This window comes from Pieris brassicae, chromosome 3, assembly GCF_905147105.1.
Source record: "Pieris brassicae chromosome 3, ilPieBrab1.1, whole genome shotgun sequence".
In the NCBI taxonomy this organism is placed as follows: domain Eukaryota; kingdom Metazoa; phylum Arthropoda; class Insecta; order Lepidoptera; family Pieridae; genus Pieris; species Pieris brassicae.
This window is the reverse complement of record NC_059667.1, coordinates 1641552-1663362: the sequence shown is the minus strand read 5'-3', so window position 1 is coordinate 1663362 and position 21811 is coordinate 1641552. Positions and strand designations below refer to the sequence as shown.

The following is a 21811-nucleotide window of genomic DNA, read 5'->3' as shown; positions in this document are numbered from 1 at the left end:
ATAATGAGTATTATTATGATTTTGTGTTTCATTTAACAGTTTTAATGGTCGAATGTAAATAAATAACAATTTTGTCCTATGACAACGAGCCTTAAAATTATTGTGTCACTGGGAATTAGACCTATGTATTATAACTATATATTAACGAACATTGCTTTGTCATTTTTTTTTTCAATTATTATGTTTAGAATTTTTTTATACATATGTATTAAACACCGCCGATTATGAACAAGATGATTTCCTAAGTTGAAGTATACTAAGCTAATGTGTGGGCATACACAATTTAGAATCACATACATACTGGTCAAACAATAACATCCTTTTTGATGTCGGTAAAAAACAAAACATAAATCATCCCGATTTATCGATGTACAAATGTAGCAAGGAAAACAATGTATATTTGTGTCACTGCATGTTTTGTTGTGCTCAATTGTAACCCTTAGTTCTAGCTCTTCTACTTCCTTCCAATCTACTAGTTTAAACCACAAATAAAACACAAAAAATGTTCTGCTATTTCACTCTCACACCTAAATTACAAATTTACAGCGAATAATATATTTTTTTCATTTAATTGATTTTAAAATAATTGTTTTAGTGCAGTATTTAAGATTACTTCGCTTATATTAAAAAAAAACGCAATTTATCCCGATTTATGTGGACTCAGGTAAAATTTAATTAAAATACCCAAAGAACATTCGTTATTGAAACGTTCGATTTTTAAATTAATGGAAAATCTGTGAACCAGCTTAGCTTCCGGAAATTCCGGATTCTTAAAGCTTGCGCTACTGTGAAAGGTAACCGTATGTGCTATATATACACTTAAGTTAGCTTATGTTATTAAATTTAAATATGGAACAATTCTAATACTTATGCTTTTGGGCAGGCGTCTGGCAGATGAAGACGATGAGTTGTCTGAGGTACAACCGGACGCGGTGCCACCGGAAGTGCGAGAGTGGCTCGCGTCTACATTCACACGGCAGCTGGCAACGGCGAAGCGAAAGTCGGATGAAAAACCTAAGTTCCGATCTGTGGCGCACGCGATCAGGGCGGGGATTTTCGTGGATAGAATCTATAGGCGTGTCACGAGTACTGCCTTGATGCAATTTCCTCAAGATGTTGTTAGAGTATTGAAGGTGAGATAGAATTTATAAAATGACGATATAACCATGTCATCCATATAATTTAAATTTAATAAAAACTATTCGAAATTCAAATAAATGGGAAATACTGTATTTCCGGTTATTGAGCGTATGCCGGAGGCTTAACGTTTCCAACTCAATTGGAAATGGGGTTGGAATAGTTGGCCCCAATTAATGAAGGTCATTGGAGCTGAATGCCTGTCAAATTATACTACTTAATGGGCCGAATACCAATTTTTATTACTATCAAGATATTTATTGAAATATTGGGGTGAAATTAAGAAACTTGAATTTAGTTTGATTCGATTTTAATTTATGTGACCAATAGGGTCGGAAATCAGACTTGTACAACTCGTGTCTTAGTCTCAAATCTTATAATATATAATTTTCTCTGCCTTGGTTATTGGTATTTATAACACAGTTTAGATGAATCATAATTTTGATAAATTAAATAATATTTTTTTAAAGTTGTTAGTATCGTGTTGGCCTAGTAGCTTCAGTGTTCAACTCTCATCCCTGAGGTAGTAGGTAGGTTTGATCCCCGGCTATGCACGAATGGACTTTCGGTCTATTTGTATTTAACATTCGCTCGAACGCTGAAGGAAACCGACATCCCCTAGACCCAAAACGTACGAAGGCTTGTGTCAGGCATGGAAGTCTGATTAGATTGATAATTGATCATGAAACTTATACAGAAATCTGAGGCACAGACCTATAAAGGTTGTAGCGCTACGGAATTATTTAATTTTAAAAAATATTCAACTCCCAATTTGTTTTAAATAAATAAAATTCGAACGTCCTAAATTAACCAATTGTAACAAAAAGGCTTTTATCGCAAAGGATACAACCAAAATCCACACTTAAAATTTAACAGCCTTGTAAAACCGTAATCCACTCAACAATAACTTTATGTATCATCATTATACGAATCCTGTAATAAAATATTTCTCATAAAATGTGAAAACGTGTAACAAAATCCTCGTTACGGTCCGCGGAGGATTAAAACCTATCAGAAATAATGGGACGATATTTTTTTACTTCGACGTAAAATGACATACTAACCACGGTTTTAATATATTGAGGTATTTTCATTTATCCGTCAATCCTATAGAGCATCTACGATAATAATGGAATAATTATAAAGGGCCACTATGTGAAACCCACTGAAGTATTTCCGTACCAATTCGACTTAGACTTCTTCTAGAAAAGAGCGTACCAATTATTTAAAGGCCGGTATCGCACACGCGCCGGTATTAAGGGTTATAGACACTGTGGTGACGGTTTCACTTTTTTATTAAGAACAAACGGCCTACGCTCAGGAGGCTCACTTGATGTTAATAAAAATATGGGCGACGGGAGTGTCTATACACTTATTGCTATAGGTCTTGAGAGTGTGTTGCCGGCCTTTTAAGAATTGTTACGCTCTTTTCTTCAAGGACCCTACGTCGAATTGGTTCTTAAAAACTTGGCGATTAAAAAGAGTGGCAGGGAGTTTATAGCCACTTCTTCTCTTCCGTTCTACGCCCTTAATTTGAGAACTGGCAGTAAATGTAAAATTAGAAGCATTTCATATATTGCCACTACTAATAATAGTAATAAAAAAAGTTAGTCATACTTTCTTTATAAGTATAAAATTATATTCAAGATGCGGATTTCTGCCGACTTAAGCAGCTGGATTTCGAAAAAATATTTATGTCCTACAATCGTTATCTTTCAGTTTACATAAAACCATTTAATTCGTGAAACCCATTAAAATTCGGTTCTACACTTAATTTTGATAAATGAGTAAATATTAAATAATAAAGCTTTATTGACATATGGTTGTGACAAAATTGATCAAACGCTAGTAACTCACCGAGGTCATGTATTGGGGGTATTAGGTACTACGTATGTATTTCACAAAAGAATGGTCGGAGAAATTAGTCATCTTTAGGAATAATAATTGGAGTAATACATCTAAATATTCAGTGGTCCTTAATATTATAATAATTGTCAAAGGGGGTGTAGTTCGGGAAACTAACTTAAAACAATTGACGAGGAGCCTTGTTAGCCCAATCGTGATATTGTGGGTTGGATTTTCAACTAATTGATTTATCTATCTGCAACTTGCTTAAACGATAAAAACATTTGAAAACAAATTTGTCTCAGACTAGTCATTGATATATATCAGCCACAAAGCCACAGATTAATCAAACAAGAGACAATGACTACTTTTTACTTCTAACCAGCATTATTATTTCAATATACAGGTACTATGAGACTGGCTTGCTTTTGTCACTTAAATATAAACGAGACAAAAGTGTGTATTCTTTTACCCAATAAGCAACAAAACCTTTGGTTCCTCCCGTTTTCACAAGATGATTTCCTTCACCGCACGACCGATTGTTGATGCACAGTCGGGGTTCGAAACTAAAACATTCTCTTGGCGTAATTAATTTCAGGCTTAAATACATCTGTTTCATAATTACATTCGATCTTTATAAGATCTGGGCTGTCCTGTTTGAAAATATCTTCTATTTGAATTGCTGTCTTCATCAGTTGGCAACTGGAGTACACAATTATTTGTATGTGGCATCTGAATATATTTGGCTTCATCAATAATACATTGATATTCGTGTTAGCAGATCACTGCGAAATCCCTTTGACTTGTTTAATTAAGTTCGGATTACATGTTCAAAGGCTAATAAATATATGTATACTTAATCTTTGGCCATTTATCTGCTGTCAGTTGTTGTATACAATATTTCATACTTTAAACGCATATCATTGCATAAAAAATACATTTTCTGCATTACACTAATATTATTAAGAAGAAAGATTTAATTGTTTATATTGTACAGACTCTATAACAAAAAGACAAATTAAAAAAATTATTTTACCATTTGAATCCTACTTGCCTACCTAACCTATCTTGATGAACACGGGGTTCATACTCAGGGGTACAGACTCTAAAACAAAAAGACAAATTTAAAAAATTCTGTTACCATTTGAACCCTACTTGCCTACCTAACCTATCTTGATGAACACGGGGTTCATACTCAGGGGTACAGATTCAAAAACAGAAAGACAAATTTAAAAAATTATGTTACTATTTAAACCCTACTTGCCTACCTAACCTATCTTGATGAACACGGGGTTCATACTCAGGGGTACAGACTCTAAAACAAAAAGACAAATTTAAAAAATTCTGTTACCATTTGAACCCTACTTGCCTACCTAACCTATCTTGATGAACACGGGGTTCATACTCAGGGGTACAGACTCTAAAACAAAAAGACAAATTTAAAAAAATCTGTTACCATTTGAACCCTACTTGCCTACCTAACCTATCTTGATGAACACGGGGTTCATACTCAGGGGTACAGACTCTAAAACAGAAAGACAAATTTAAAAAATTATGTTACCATTTGAACCCTACTTGCCTACCTAACCTATCTTGATGAACACGGGGTTCATACTCAGGGGTACAGACTCTAAAAAAAAAGACAAATTTAAAAAATTCTGTTACCATTTGAACCCTACTTGCCTACCTAACCTATCTTGATGAACACGGGGTTCATACTCAGGGGTACAGACTCTAAAACAGAAAGACAAATTTAAAAAAATTATGTTACCATTTGAACCCTACTTGCCTACCTAACCTATCTTGGTGAACACGGGGTTCATACTCAGGGGTACAGACTCTAAATCAGAAAGACAAATTAAAAAAATTATGTTACCATTTGAACCCTACTTGCCTACCTAACCTATCTTGATGAACACGGGGTTCATACTCAGGGGTACAGACTCTAAAACAGAAAGACAAATTTAAAAAATTATGTTACCATTTGAACCCTACTTGCCTACCTAACCTATCTTGGTGAACACGGGGTTCATACTCAGGGGTACAGACTCTAAATCAGAAAGACAAATTTAAAAAATTCTGTTACCATTTGAACCCTACTTGCCTACCTAACCTATCTTGATGAACACGGGGTTCATACTCAGGGGTACAGACTCTAAAACAGAAAGACAAATTTAAAAAATTATGTTACCATTTGAACCCTACTTGCCTACCTAACCTATCTTGATGAACCCCGTGTTCTTTAAGTTATGGTTAAGTTCTTTAGTTTATTTTAAAAAGTTAGGATTCTGTAATAAATTCCGATTGTGTGAAAGAAACTTGTAACAATTCTTAAATACACTGCGGAAACTACTGACAAAAGAGCATAGTGATGTACTATAGTTTTATAAATTACTTCAATATATACAAAAAAGTCTGTGATATCATTTCTAACAAAAAAAAGTTTTTTTTACTGAGATAAGCTTTAGGCTATAGGACATCATACTACGATCGAATTAATGCGGGCGGCCCTACAACCTTTTAGGCGTGGGCGTCAGATTTCTGTATCTGTTTCATAACCATTTGTCAATCTAATAGGCAAATAGGCGATCAGCCTCCAGTGCCTGACGAACGCTTTCGACTTTTTGGGTCTAAGGCAAGGTGACTTCCTCATGATGTTTTCCTTCGCCGTTCGAACGAATGTTAAATGCGCACATAATATAGTCTGTTGGTGCACAGCCGGGAATCAAACCTATCAGGAATGAAAGCTGAAGCCACTAGGCCGACACTACAGAGCACAGCTAGTTACTATTGTTACATTAGCTTAAAATTCTAATTTAACAAGTATTGCTTATATTACTCTGTCAACTCTTTTACACTATAGATAATGAAGACTATATGAGTAATGGTGACATTATAGTAGATATATGTAACTTAACTTATGTTAACTCGTGCTTAAAAATAGAAAATATAACGTCCACAGGATTTAAACGCACGCGATTGCACAGTTGTGCTGCGATTGTATATCAAGTTCTAAATCTGACTTCCCTAATGTTTAGAAAAAACAATGAATAATGTAGAAACTAGTTGACGTTTCATTTCTTAAAACCTGTTCGTAATATTTGTTAACAAATGTAGATCAAAACCGTTTACGACGACATCGTTCAGAACGATATACCGGTTATATTGACCAAACTCAAAGGTCCCGGCGGTATTTGGTACTTAACAACGTCATCGGCTCTTACGACTGTCGGTTTTCACGACCAAATATGAGAAAAGCCTTCGATGTTGTTATAACAGATTTTGACTGTATATACTTATTGTTATATTATTCTTATTGATTAAATCATTGAAAAACATTTAGTAGTAATCATAACAATCAAATATACTGGTTTTACAATTTTCTTAAGAATTAATAAAAAGTACATTAACATTAATCTTTGAATTAAATTTACTTTACTTATTTTAATTAATTTTCATCTTAACTTGCGTATCGATCGCGAAATATGCTTAAAAGTATTAACAATATCCATAGCGCTAAATCACCTCCATCATGAACACACCCCACATACACAGCCTCACTGTCACACCATCACACAACACCGCCAAATAAGGTATTATCGTTAACTAAGTAAAACACAATTCAGCTGCGTTGTGTGATGGTGTAAAGTAATATATATTCGTTAAAAATTACGATCGTTCTAGCTCTTCACGATTAAGATGTTACACACATAAAACTAATGACTTAAGAATCGAATCATCAGTAGTATTACTTTATACGTACGAAATGCATAAGTTTTGCGTTCTTAAACTGCTGCAGTTGAAAGGTCGGATTAAGTTCGCTATGAGATCCAAGTTGCGGCTTTGTTTGATTCAAGTTACTTAGTTACAACTCTCTGGGGTATACTTTCCATTGTTCTGCGTCAAGCCTCTAATACTTCTTTGAGCTTATTATAGATGTAACTATTTCAAGTATATGATTTATTGAATGTACTCGGAGTTTAGATCGTAATTAACATCGCGTGGACATTTGGAACGTTAGAAAATTGTTTCACGAGAACGAATTAGTTTTTACAAACACAACATTGTTAAATATTTATTAAGTTTTATTGCAATTATAAAGATTTACTTAGTCATAGTTTTTATAAAGTAATAAATCAGTTTATTAAGATTAAGATGAGTGTTGGCCTAGTGGCTTCAGCGTGAGAATCTCTTCCCCGAGGTCATACGTTCGATCCCCGGCTATGCACTACTGGACTGTCTATATGCGCATTTAACATTAGAACGGTAAAGTAAAACATCGTGAGGAAACCGGCTTGCCTTAGACCCAAATAGTCGACGGCGTGTATCAAACACAGGAGGCTGATCCCCCACTTGCCTATTAGATTGACAAATGCAGATACAGAAATCTGAACCGCAAACACTAAAAAGGTTTTAGCAGCACTGATTTATTAATTTAATTTTCTCTAACATAAATCGAATATCAAGAAAATACATGTATTTTAATTTTATAGTTCGCCTTCTGTTGTTGGCTAGGTTTGAAAATTTATTACATATTTATTTTTCATTCCATTAGGAAAATTCCACAAGAAAAAAATATGTGAATAACCCACGACTAATTATACTAGTTGACGTAGAACTATTTGCAATGCTGCAATTAATCAAATTATTATTTAATAACATGCTATTGTATATGTAATTATTAATTAATGTATCTCATTCTATAAAATATGCTTTCAGACATTAGATGAATGGTCCTTTGATGTTTTCGCATTACACGATGCGTCCGCCGGATATCCGGTCAAGTATCTCGGATACGAACTCCTCAACCGATATGGGATGATACATAAATTTAAAGTAAGTAAATTATGCATATATAAGTGGATTTGTGTCTATGTTTAATTAATTTACATATTTAATTAAAACTTAATAAAAACTCATTTAAATTATAGAAATGTAACGTTTATTAAAGCAAGGGATACTTTCACCAGGCTGATATAAAACGTCCGAAACAATAAGTTTGGTAATTTCAGTTTTAAATACACATTTATATAATTCAAAAGGTTTTATTTAAATTTGTTGTCTTATATTTTCAATGTACTTATTCTTAAATCTGCGGACAAATGTACAAAGTTTACTTTGGAAGACACGTTATTATTTATACTATTGTATGAAAATTTATTTGCAGACGCAACGTCTTGACTATAGTATATGACAAATAAAAATACAAATAATCTATGTGATTCTATTAACAAATCTTTCCATATATATAAATAAACCAATTCCATATATGTAAACTTATTTAAATAACTATAAGTAGAAGCATAATTCGTTTTAAAATACCAGCTACGTCGTAGCACTCTTATTGTGTAGCTTGCTACGCGTCTCCTAGTCTATGGAAAAACACGATTGTCGCCATTTACCATTCTCCCCCACAGTTTTGTGGGATGTTCCATAGAACATCGCTGATATAAATACATATATAAGGCTGATATTAAAAATTCAAGGTACAAAAATGTGTAGGAACAAATAAGTTTTAATAGACTACGATAACTCGTTAAAAACTTTTTATCGGATACTTGTTGAGAATACTTAGAGATACTCTGCGATATTCTTTTAAAAGTATTTTATCGGCTTTGAATTCATCAAATATTTCTTAATAAGTTTGTGTTTTATGGAATAAATATTTAGTGATTTACTTGATGTAATAATCCAGTAGCGCTACAAACCTCAACGGGTCTTAGCCTCAGATCATAAATGTTTCTTTAATATTTTTTATTGATTAGACAAGAAGGTTTTTGTCCGATACATGTCGTCGTCGTCATTTGAGATATGCCGGTATTCTCACGATATTTTCCTTTACTGTGTGAGCGAGTTTTAGATGCGCACATAGACAGACCACTGGTGCACAGCCGGGGATTGAACCTACGCACTCAAGTCAATAAACCAACACTGTTTTTAATTTACTTGAATTTTATTAAATTTATATATCATTTTTAGCGATATATTTTGTGTTTTACAAAAAGTTTTCATATAATGTGATGTGATTAAAATAGAAAATTTATTAATAGATGTATAGAGCAGTGATGACCTAGTGGCTTCAGCGTGCGACTCTCATCCCTGAGGTCGTAGGTTCGATCCCCGGCTGTGCACCAATGGATTTTCTTTCTATTTGTGTATTTAACATTAGCTCGAACGGTGAAGGAAAACATCGTGGGGAAACCGGCTTAGACCCAAAAAGTCGACGGCGTGTGTCAGGCACAGAAGGCTGATCCTCTACTTGCCTATTCAATTCACAAACGATCATGAAACAGATACAGAAATGGCCCAGACCTAAAAAAGGTTGATTTATTTTATTTTAATTAATAGATAGTAATTTCATTAATTTTAATTAAATAAATGAATTAAACCAATCTCAATTACCTGGTAACATTTATTACCTAAGAACCTATATACATACACCCTGAAATGGAGATCCATTCCTCAAAAACTTCACAAACGATTTTGATGAGTCAGTTGAAGCTCAAATATATTTATTTAGTGTGGCTGGCTCTTCGCCCGAAAATATGTCTTGGCCTCCGGCACGAGAACCTTCCACTGCTCCTGGACTTGTGCCCATTTTCTAGCTTTTAGCCTCAGCAGGCAGCTTTGCAAAATAATACTAAAATATTATGAAATTCTAACTATAATAAAAACTGCTATAATATAAAAATGAATCGAAAAATGTGTCGGCATAACTCTACAACGCCTGAACCAATTGTACCAATTCTTTTTTTAAATGTTCGTTGAAGTCAAAGGATGGTTTATACGGCGAGAAAAATTTGAATAATTTCCGGGAAAACCCTAAAACAGCCCTTTTCTTTTTCCCATACAAACGTTTTGTAAATAAAATGTAGAGCCAAATGTAGTTTGAAGCCCTCCGGCAGACATCCCAGTCGGGGTTTTTAGTGGGTCCCAAAAAGATGGCCAAAGTTCGTGGAAGCGAAGATACCTTCGTCACCCGAGCTGACCCTCACACACTACCCGTCATTAAGATGACGGTTCTGTTCAAGAGTTTTTTGCGCTAACTATAAAATAGGTAGGAACAATAAACTGCCACATTCCAAATCTATTTGACAGAACAAAGTCTGTCGGGTCAGCTAGTTTGTAATATATTCGTGTAAAATCACGAGAAACTTGAATAATATTCAATCCTGTAAGAGTTTCCTCGTGAAGCCACCAGTATAATGAGTTTTAAAGTGTTGAGAAGTTTCTAGGACATTTCTAATCTAGATAAAAGCGTCCTTGCAAACTTAAATGTGAAAAAGGAAGCCAAACAATTCGCTTTTTTATAGTTTTGTTTTCATTCATATACTTGTTTCATATTATGGAACCAATTCGGTGTTTTAACAAATTTCTCTGTCGAATTATGATGAAATATAAAATACTGATTCCGCTCAAGTTTTGTGTTGTATTTCTATTTTTATTAATTATATTATAAGTGTATAGTGTCGCAGAATTATTAATAATAAATAATCAATAATGAACCCCTAAATATGACAAGAACGTATAAATATTGTGTGTATCGTAATATATTATTTCAGGTACAACCTCCTACGTTGGAAAACTTTCTTAGTAGGATAGAGGAGGGATATTGCAAGTTTCATAATCCCTACCACAACAACCTTCATGCTGCTGACGTAGCTCAAACTGTGCATTATATGTTGTGTCAGACTGGCCTCATGGTATGTGTTTACTATATACATACAATAATGGCGGCGTACACGCAAGAAGCTCCCGACAAGTGTCCACACGTTAATTCCATTTTTAAACATTACAAATGAAAATCATCTAAATATCTAAGTATCAATTTAAATTATAACTGACAGTGACAACTGTCATCAGTCAACGTCAACTGCCATTTGTCTAGGCAATGGCCCATCGCTTGACTACTTTTCGTGAGCTTTTTTAGCGAATAGTACTAACCTTATAAAGTTTAACTACATAATAATATTTAGGATAAGTTTTTAGTATGTACGAGATGAAATATAAATCTACTATTATTATTGATAGTAGAAATATTAATATTATATGTCTACGTATTTACATTTAGCTATTTTTCAAATGTCCAATTTTATATGCACATATTATTTACCAAAACATGACTGTACATATATTTTGATTTACATAATTTATACAACGCTTCATCTTAAATCAAATTTTCATTTTCTCAAGTGAGTCCTCTGGCATATGTCCAGGGTTGATTAAATTTGACACAATTACCAGCTTTTAAATTCATGAAATATCTAATATGAAATAAATAATATGAAGATTTCACACGTTATATTTCTGTGCTGTGCGGATTTGTACCCATTTATTCTATTCATAAAATAACTTTATCTAAATATTCATTTGTACATAACGCGTTATATGTGGTCATACAAGCATGTTATGTGAGAAAACTCCTACAATGCGTTTCCTTTAACGCGAAACCAATCTACCGTGTTATACAGGGATTAATGAATTGTGTAAATATTATTATTATAAGTGCAAATACTAGATAGCGCTTTTAATAAACGACAATTGTTTTTTTTTGTCCCTATAAATTCTGTAATATTTTATAGAATTGGCTATCAGACCTAGAGATATTCGCAACGTTGGTGGCAGCGATCGTGCATGACTTCGAACATACAGGCACAACTAACAATTTCCACGTAATGTCGGGGTCTGATACAGCACTACTATACAACGACCGAGCAGTACTAGAAAACCATCACATAAGCGCAGCATTCAGGTATGTTAATTAACACTTAATGCGACAGTTTTCTAATGAAGTTTATTAATATTAAGATATAGATATACGTACATAGAAACAATAAACCAAATATGTTCATCCAAACTTAATCACAAATGCTTGTTAAATATCTATATATAACTAGCTGCCCCCGCGAACTTCGTTTCTCCTTAATGTGGTTTTAGTTAGCCTTAATACCGTGACACGAAAGAATAATTTCACTGTATATCGTCACTATAATTTGAATTTGATTTACACTTCGGTCTAAGGAACACGTGGTTGGCTATGCTAACACCAAAAAATTTAAAAAGTAGAAATAATTGAATTTCACGGTATTTCGTTTACTACAAAATAAATTTAATTTATACTTTAGCCTCAATAACACGTGGTAATCATGATATTGAATTGTAGTTTATATGACACGTTTGTCGGTTTACCATAGCAGTGCCATCTATTGATTACTTACTCAATCCAGTCGAAAAGTATCGACATCTGTTAGAATCTTTTGGAGTTAACAGATAATTGTGACTGTCAAATAATTATAGACATATAATTTTCAATAAAATAAAATTGCAACTATAATTAAAGATCTAAGCTATCCTATCTCTGACTGCTCAGACCAGACCAGACTGCTCACGGTGTGCCAATTTAATTTAAAATCGGTTAAGTAGTTTAGGAGTCCATCGCGGACTAACATCGTGACAGGAGATTTATATATATTAAGAAGATGAATCCCTATTTCCCTTGGCCACGCCATCACGAGTGAACGGCTGGACCCATTTTGCTAATTCTTGTTTAATTTTAAAACTTCTTAATGTTTGTTATTGTCAGGAGAAGAAATAAAGTATTCTATTATAATATAAATATCGTCAAAGAGGATGTAAGAAAAATTAATATCGTTAACCGTTTCGATCGGAGTTATTATATTGATAACATACATATAAAATAATTACTGCCGCTAATTGTTTGTGGCATTAATCTTGAAAATCCATGTTTTTCACATGGCCTTATATGTCGCCTATTTCCAAGTCCGAATACAAACAAAACTATTTATACACGCGCCAGAAAAACAAAGAATGTTGTATATCATAAAGCATTTTTAGTTGATTATACCAATTCGAAATCAATATTCTTAGTTAAGACAGGACAACGTCTGTCGGGTCCGCTATTTATATATTCATCTGTGGACACGATAGCCTCGTCTTACCTGCCACGGACCTGCCTGTCTTACCAGTCATAGCACAAAAGCTGGCGCGGCACACGGAAAATAACAAACGGCAAATATACCAGTCTTGCCTCCAGTTTTAATTTTGTTTCTTCAATTTTTACCTAGCTTCAAATTTACACAGCCGGATGGACCAAAACTTTTTCATTTTGTTTTAGTTTTCTATTTTTATTTATTATTATTATTAAGAGTGTAAATAATCTTATTAATATACAAATCTATTGAAGACAAACTCTAGTAAATAAAGTAAGTAAATGAAAGTCTCTGTCTTTAGCTTCTGACAAGTAGTTTTATAAACCCGTAGTTTATACGAATATGGCAATATTTCGAAATGTCTTGAATATATTTTATAAGGTATGGACTTATTTCAACAACGTAATTTCCCTTGAGAGACCCTAGCTTCTTTTAACACTTAGGGCGAATTTATTTAGAACTAAAATCAAATTTATGCTCTATTCAAACTCAAAATAACTTCATTCATATGTGTACAAGTACACTTATGAACGTCAATAGAAAATATTGATTCTTAATTTGTTACCAGTTTGGAAGTTAAGGGTGTAAATCGGACTAAGCGGCAAGCCTCTTAACTAAACATCTTTCATCTCTTAAAACTCGTCTGCATAAATATCTCTTAACCATATTCTATCCTGAACAACCGTGACTTGTGTAATTATTTTCTTTTCTTTTCTTATATGAATCCGTGAAATTAGCTTTTTGGTTTGTTATTAACATTTTTTGTATTACTTTAGATTAGGGTTCTATATTTTTTTATAATACACTTGTTGCACTTTAATCATCAGTTTTATTTTTTTAGTGTTTCTATTACTAGCTTGTAAGAGATCGCTTGTTAGCGATAAGGCCGCCAGTTGCATCCCTTATAATTTTGAATGTTTATTTGTGTATTGTTTTAATGCAACGAAGTGTGAATAAATAAACAGTGCCGTTTAACTACCGACCTGAAAGATATTCAGCTAGTTGATTAAACAGTTAGGCAAATGACTTGGATCGATGACGTTTCATTACTTGCTTAGCCTTTTAACTGTTAATTTAAATTTAGTTCAACTTTCTACCATCTAGGTCTAGGCTAGCGTCAAAACACTTCAAACTGTCAATATGGTGTCGGAAACCCACAACTTTGATGGTGTTTTGCAAAGTTTAATGAAATACAACAAGTAAGATGAGTGCAGTGACAAAAATAATGTGAATTTAGCAATCGAACAATTAATCTTTATCGAAACATTTTCTATCACTCTATCGTACGAATTGCTTAAGCCATGGCCAGTTTATTAAATAGTGTAACAAACGCAATTACGGCTTAATATCTTTCAGGCCGCTAGTTAAACGGCGCCGTTTTGTTAAAAGGCTGGGCCGTTAATTGAACGGCTAATTAAGCTAGTTGGCTGCGACAATTATACATACAAATCTGATAGCTTATGTAGTCGGTTAAAAATGTGTATAAATATATTGCTAAATTTCTATTACTTTTAATTTATTTCACGGCCACATATCGTTCTTATAGATCTCAGGACATCTGTATTTCGGACTACAACAATTTACAGTATCGTTTAGAAACTATATGTAAAAAAAAACATTTTATGAAAAATGGCCGATTTTATATATTTACTGTTATAAAAAGTAACATGTACTCTACATAAACAAACTTATTTTTTATTAAAAAAAAACATTCCATCATTACAGCGTATGAAAAATTACACAAAAAGACGAATAAGTACTTAACAATTGCAAATGGCTTAAATTTGAATGAATAATTTTTCTTTAAAAATAGTTGAAGTTATATTATTTTAGAATATCAATTTAAAGTTATAACACACTCAAGATCAAACAATGAATATTAATAACATTGAATTTAACGAGAAAATTACTCCGGTGTTTTGAAAATTAGTTTTCGTTCGTATAATTAATAACGATACCAGACACGATATACATTAATTTGGCTTTAACGTTGAAGTTTTAACATCAATACGGGGGTGAGAATAAGGAAAGACTCTTGAATCCGTCCGATACGTTCGTCGTTTCGTTCGATTCTGATTGGTGAAATAACATGACGTGATAAACGCGTATACGTTGCCCAATCAGATCGCAACGCACAATCGTTACGCTTCACGTTCTTACACGTTATTTAAATGTTTACACTATTTTTGGTAATTCTATAACATTTCAAGAACTATATTACTTTATTGATGAGAAATTTTATAATATACGAACGAGATACCTGTTGCCATAAGAAGTCGTCCTAATTTTAGTCTACTCTACAATTAAGAATTTTAGACGGTAATTGCACACCCTCATACTTAATAGACCTCTTCAAATAATTTGTACGCTGCTACGGCTAGATTAGCAAACTCTATAAACATACAATCAAAATTGGGTCAACAATTTATGAGATATTGATTTGAATTATATTTATATTTATTTCCAATAAATAAATATAGAGTATTTACAATATTCAACTTAGTAACAATAATATTTAAAACTTGATAAATAGGAAGTTAAAACAAATTTAAAAAGTTTGGTCATTGCGGTATGTCTAATACTGGTAGCATTTCCGCGCTGCGAAAGTACCAGCTTTGGGGCCACCTTTGTCAGTAGATAAGTTAAATCTTTAATTATCGCTTGAGCACTTGAATCTACGGCCCTACCGTCTCTACTCCAAAGGGAACAAAATGATTTGAATTCGAAATATACTAAACTTACACAAAATGTATTCGTAAAAGATAGTAACACTACATGCACTTTACACCCACACATTCACTCATACGCTCACGTATTTTACGCGTTCCATAATGCTATAAAAAAATATAAGAAATTGCTGTAAACAGTTTTAAATTGGAAGAGCTGGGAACACTGACACATGTATATTTTACTTAAAAGGGTTCCCAAATCTGTAATGCCTTTTTATAATGTATAAATACATTTTATATTGAAACGAGCGATTGTGTTTTGTTCATCGTCTAACTAACAAAAATATTATTAAGACCGCGATTGTTTACACTATGCACCTCATGCAACATCACGAAACTTTTCGCGTTAAAGGTTAAAGATAACTATATAAAAGGTGTTTACGTTCAGTATCCATCAATCTCCCCCCAAGATGAAGTGTCTCGGCATTATAATATAAATTGTATCGCTTCGAGAACAAATTAATAAATAATTTATGCGACAGCGGAATACAAATGGAGTCAATCCTTTGAAATGATAATCAAAATCCATAAATAAATTCTAAAATAGCTTATGATTAATTCCTTAAAATGGAGACAAGGCATGTTGTGAGGTATTGAGTTTGAATGCCGGTAGGAGTCCAATTATTAAAACTGTAGCAGAAGGATTTGAACAGACGGGTTGGTGACACGGTATAGTCAAATGTTTTATTCCTTTAAAAACGGTGGTGCTCGGCGGCGGGAGAGTGACGTGTCGATCATGTGATTGGTAAATCAGTTCACGTTTGTGTCCCGCGCTGTGTACGATGCGCAAGCGTTCCCCCACTCCCTTGTTTAATGCTCAAGAAGTTTGCCGGTATCTGTATTCCACCTGCCTCGTTTCTTACGTATATTTTAACTAACTAGAGTAATATTTGGTTTTGTAATTATTGTAAAAGGTGTTGGCTACCAAATTATATGATATAAACTATATTATGTTAAATATATGTTAAAGACACATTTCGGGAATCAGAAAAGGTGGTTGTGAACATTCTTTAAGAATCCTAAGAGGCCTATGCAGGCTAAGAGATAAGCTGTATCAGCTGTCAGGTGGACAGGTTGTCTTACGACATAGACCTCCTCTTGTTGTTTCCCGTCATAACTTTCACGTGCCGATCTTCTCCATCCTTCCGTGAAATTGTCATCCCATCTCATTATTTGACCTCTTTTCTTTCTCCCGTGGATACTAATTCAATGACATTTTACGTTCAATTTTCTTTCTCGACCTCCTGATTTAGTTTTAATTTCTTTTAAACATCGCATATTTTTTTCTATTTCTTTATTTTTGTGGTCATTCATCTGTTATGACTCCGTATCTTCAACATAGGCTGTTTCATGTCCCGTTGACAAACGTTGTTTTGCTAGTGATAGGCCAGGTTTGGCATCCATAAGTGACAATCGGTATTCGTGTTGCATAATTGCCTAACGCAAATACTTTTCATTGAAAATACTGAATGTTTTCTAACCAAACCCACGCCACCACGCATATCTTCCGCAGGTACGACTGACGTTTAAGTAGAGATAAAAAAGATTCCAATTATCCGTTGTCAATGGTCTCCTACATTAGGTTAGTTTCTAAGAATGGCCTAAGGCTTATAGAAATTCTATAAATTGGATATGCTTAATTGAACTTGGAACCCTTGTTGTAATTTAAACTGATTTCCCCAGTAAAAAGCTATATTATTGAAGTGAAACTTCTTTCGTTAGGCATTGGAAAAAAAATTATGTCATCTTTTTCTTGTTCCTACCACGGTTAATTCGAAAAGATTCGATGTGCTTAATAACAAAAATATATAATAACGATAACAATGATAGTAATAAAACTATTAAAATTAATGATATTCTGTAATAATCTTAGTAGTAATAAGGTAAAATGAAATAATTGTATTATTTGTATTCATGTCTATGATAATAAAAGCCTTTTGTTAAACTTTATCTTATTTTATTTTATTTAACCAATTTCTGTAAAATTGCATAAAGTAGATCATTTTTTGAAAAATAAGGCTATATAGAAGTTTGACATCTTACGTGTGTACACATGCACACATTTAATTTTAATATATATTTATTTAAAAATTCGTTTTAATACAAATTATAATAATTGAAAATAACGAGGGCAACGCTGCTCTATCAAGCAACCTTTGAAAGATAAATAAAATTAAATAAAGTGCCAAAACTACACTGCATATAGGTATACAATAATTAGAACATAATGAAAATAATAAAAATTAATATATGAAATAATATATAGAAAATATATATCAATTACAACATCTTTAGATCTGGGACCAAATTTCTAAATCTGTTTCATGATCATATTTAAATATAATAGGCACAAGTAGGTCATCAGCCGTCTGTGCCTGACACACGCCGTCGACTTTTTGGGTCTAAGACATGTCCTCACAATGTTTTACTTCACCGAGCGAATGTTAGAAATAAATAAAAAGAAAATTAAAACAAATTTAAAAAGTCTGGTCCCTGTGGCAGTGTACCTTTTATGCTGGCAGCATTTGCTCGCTGTATTACGATACTTTTGTAACGTCAGATCAGGCCTATGTTCTAGGCCTCATCTATTTATTTTACTTATACTTACAAACACACATCACACATATCAAAAGAGAGCAATCAAATATTTATGAAAATCTATATATATATATATATATATATATATATATATTATGTATAAATGAATCCCTATTTCCCTTGGTCACGGCATCTCACGTGAACGGCTAGACTCATTTCGCTAATTTTTTTCAGTTGCCTTTTTGTTGCCAGGAGAAGATTCTTTTGAAAAGAAAAATTAAGAAATTTTCGCGGAACATTAGAAAATTTGAGAATATTTTTATTACGATAACAATCTTTTTTTTATTTCATTCAAACTATTTTCACGTAACCTTATGACGTTTGCTGTGTGCTGCAAATATCGTCAAAGAGGATGTAAGAAAAATTTATATCGTTTAAAATAAATGCTTCGATCGAAGTTATTATATTGATAAAATACATGTAAAATAATCAAAGTCGCTAATTGTTTGTGGCATTAATCTTAAAAATCCAGGTTTTTTACATGACCGCCGCCGTTTTATGCCTGTTTCCATGTCGGAATACCAACAAAACTATTTATACGCCAGAAAAGTAAACAAAGAATGTTGTATATCTTAAAGCATTATTAGTTAATTATACCAATTCGAAATCAATATTCTTAGTTAAGACAGGACAACGTCTATCGCTAGTATGTGACAAAAAGTGTGTGAAAATCACATGAAGTCCTAAGGCACAGTGCAGCTTCCAATCCCCCTCATAATCCCAAACTTCCAGACTTCCAAAATTTAAACACATTAATTACAGATTGCTGAAAGAGGAAGAAAACAATATACTTCTCAACCTATCGCGGGATGAGTTCCGAGAGTTCCGAACATTGGTGATAGACATGGTGCTGGCCACAGATATGTCATTCCATTTCCAGCAGCTAAAGAACATGAGGTCTCTACTTACCCTGGCTGAACCCACCGTGGACAAATCTAAGGCAGTTTCTCTTGTTCTACACTGCTGTGATATCTCACACCCAGCCAAGGTTCGTTATTTATGTGTTTGGTAAAACAATTGTTTTAAGAAAAAGTTTAATAATAATCTTATATTTCACGTCAATTTTTATTTGAAATAAGATTAAGCTTATTGTTTGTTATAATTCGTTACTTATTAAGTAATTGTTTATTTGTTTAATTAACAGATGCGAATGATTTTCGTCTTAACGCGAAAATTTGATTGTAAATATTACAGGTATTCTATATATTGCTTGAATAATATTTGTAATTAGTTTAGTTTAGTATGCCTTATATAATATATAAATATACATATAATTTGTTTTAGAGACTCCTAAAAAAATATTTCATTAAGGATTCACTATTAAGTTTTTGTTTTTAATTTGTGAAACCATGTTTTACTAAACTATTAAAACATACACAATATTTTTTTCTCTTTTTTATTTATATAAAATATCCAATATTTTTAATTATATTTCAGAGATGGGACCTTCATCATAGATGGACAATGAGTCTTCTAGATGAATTCTTCCTCCAGGGAGATAAAGAAAGAGAACTTGGCCTTCCATTTAGTCCACTCTGTGATAGGAACAACACACTAGTCGCTGAATCTCAAATCGGTTTTATAGACTTTATTGTGGAGCCAAGTTTGGGCGTATGCGCAGATATGTTGGAATGCATCCTAGGCCCGTTGCATTCGAATACTAAGAACACAACAAGTACCAGCCAAGGTGCTCATGGGCAGGATAATCCTAGTAAGTTTTTAGGTCGTTTACATTCGGACGAACGTCGTAATACAGGTGGAATTTCGCATTCTGCTTCGATGTTCGATGATCAAACTCAGCTGGTATTTATTCGACGGAACTCTTCTCACTCCCCATGGCAAATGTGGTAAATGAAGAGAGACCCCCACATCTCTACGCAACGCCAAGGGATCAAGCTGCACACGGTCATGGGTTGTACGATATCTCTTTGTAAGCTATAATAAAACACTAGAGCTTAATATCTGTATTACGTTTACAGGTAACAGTTTAAACTAGATTCGCCTTATATATGTACATAGATTTTAATTGCTAACAAAGTATCTTATGTTTGGTTGGGAATATTAATGTTTTTGATTTCACCAAGGATTCAAAACAAAAAATCTTAAACAACATCTTGTCAACCTGTCCTATGATACGGAAAATATTATTATGGTGCAAAAATCGTTTAATTATAAATTATGTAACGTAGAAATTATTGTCAAGTACAATTAACGTGTCAAAAGGAAGAGAGACCAGGACACAGTGAATCCTATTTTATAGTCTATAATAAAGTATTTTTCTTTCTAAATATTCAATATTTATGTCTTACTTCATCAATGTAAATATGTTTCAGGCGCTGAACTCACAAAATTAAAAATAAAGAAACCATGGGTCACCTGCCTGATGGACAACAAAAAGATTTGGAAAGAGCAAGCCGCGAAAGGTATCAGCTCGCTGTTTCATATGACAGATTTAATTTTAAACTGTATAGTTACTGAAAAATTATCATAATACCAAAATATAAAATAACTATTTGGGTCTGGGCCTGACATTTATGTATCTGTTTCATGATCCTCGTATCCCTAATACAAGCCGTTGACATTTTAGTCAGCAAGCAAGTTTCCATACGATGTTTTCCTTCACCATTCATAGTCCATTAGTGCACAGACGGGGATCGAACTTACAACCTCAGGGATGAAAAACACATACTGGAGCCACTTGGAAAACACTGCTCAACAATAACAAAATGTACCTCTCTAAAAATATACAACCCGTAATAGACCACGGTTAACCTCTATTAAAAGGCTAATAACGCAAAGCATATTGAGCACCTGCGCAGTGACACAACCACACTGTAATATTACTTCACATAATCATATCGAAATTTAGTTAATTAAAGATATATGACGTGGTGCTGCGGGAGTCTTTTAAGAATGATTTGCTATTTCATGGTAAATCTAATCATGAAGAACGATAACATTTCGGCTGATAACAGCTGATAGTAACACTATTGCTCTTATTGCTGTTACGAGCAAGGGGATCGGATATAAAATGCCGTAGATTACTTCAAATATTTATTTCTTGATAAATCAATGAGGAATTTATAATTACAAATTACTCGCAGAAATGCACTTATTACACACAAACACAGACACTAATTACTTCACTTATGCACACTTCACACAGTACTTTATCACTTGTATTCATTTTATTCGCACGTTATCGCTTCGGTGTTTATCTATTGATATCGCATTCGAAACTAAACTAATCTTAAACAATATTCGAGAAATCTCTAGGCGGGATTGCTACTGTGTAGCTATTGCACAATTCTAGAACATTCGTACTCTTTGTCTCTTCCGTCCTTGTCGTATAGCGTTCTAGAGTGCTCAGTCTAGCTTCGAGAATGTTCCGATTTTCCATCTCTCTCGCGTAACATTCCGTCCTTATCCCATACCTAGAAAATTCGGTCTAGAATCTTCCTTCATCAAAGGGGTATAACTAGTAATAAAATCTCCTAAAAACGAGTTTTCTGAAAACTGTACCAATGACTACACATATTCCAAAACAAATTT

At 33.2% G+C, this 21811-nt stretch overlaps 1 protein-coding gene across 4 annotated transcripts in view; it reads left to right on the top strand.

Moving 5' to 3' along the window:
• LOC123707300 (calcium/calmodulin-dependent 3',5'-cyclic nucleotide phosphodiesterase 1) overlaps window positions 1-21811 on the top strand; it is a 314278-nt gene that overhangs the window by 288427 nt on the left and 4040 nt on the right. For all 4 annotated transcript variants that reach the window (XM_045657227.1, XM_045657226.1, XM_045657224.1 and 1 more), the window contains 7 exons: window positions 884-1133; window positions 7702-7818; window positions 10545-10685; window positions 11565-11734; window positions 19022-19247; window positions 19697-19970; window positions 20593-20682. In XM_045657227.1, coding sequence (XP_045513183.1) covers window positions 884-1133; window positions 7702-7818; window positions 10545-10685; window positions 11565-11734; window positions 19022-19247; window positions 19697-19970; window positions 20593-20682 — 1268 coding nt within the window. The remainder of the gene's footprint in view (window positions 1-883; window positions 1134-7701; window positions 7819-10544; window positions 10686-11564; window positions 11735-19021; window positions 19248-19696; window positions 19971-20592; window positions 20683-21811) is intronic.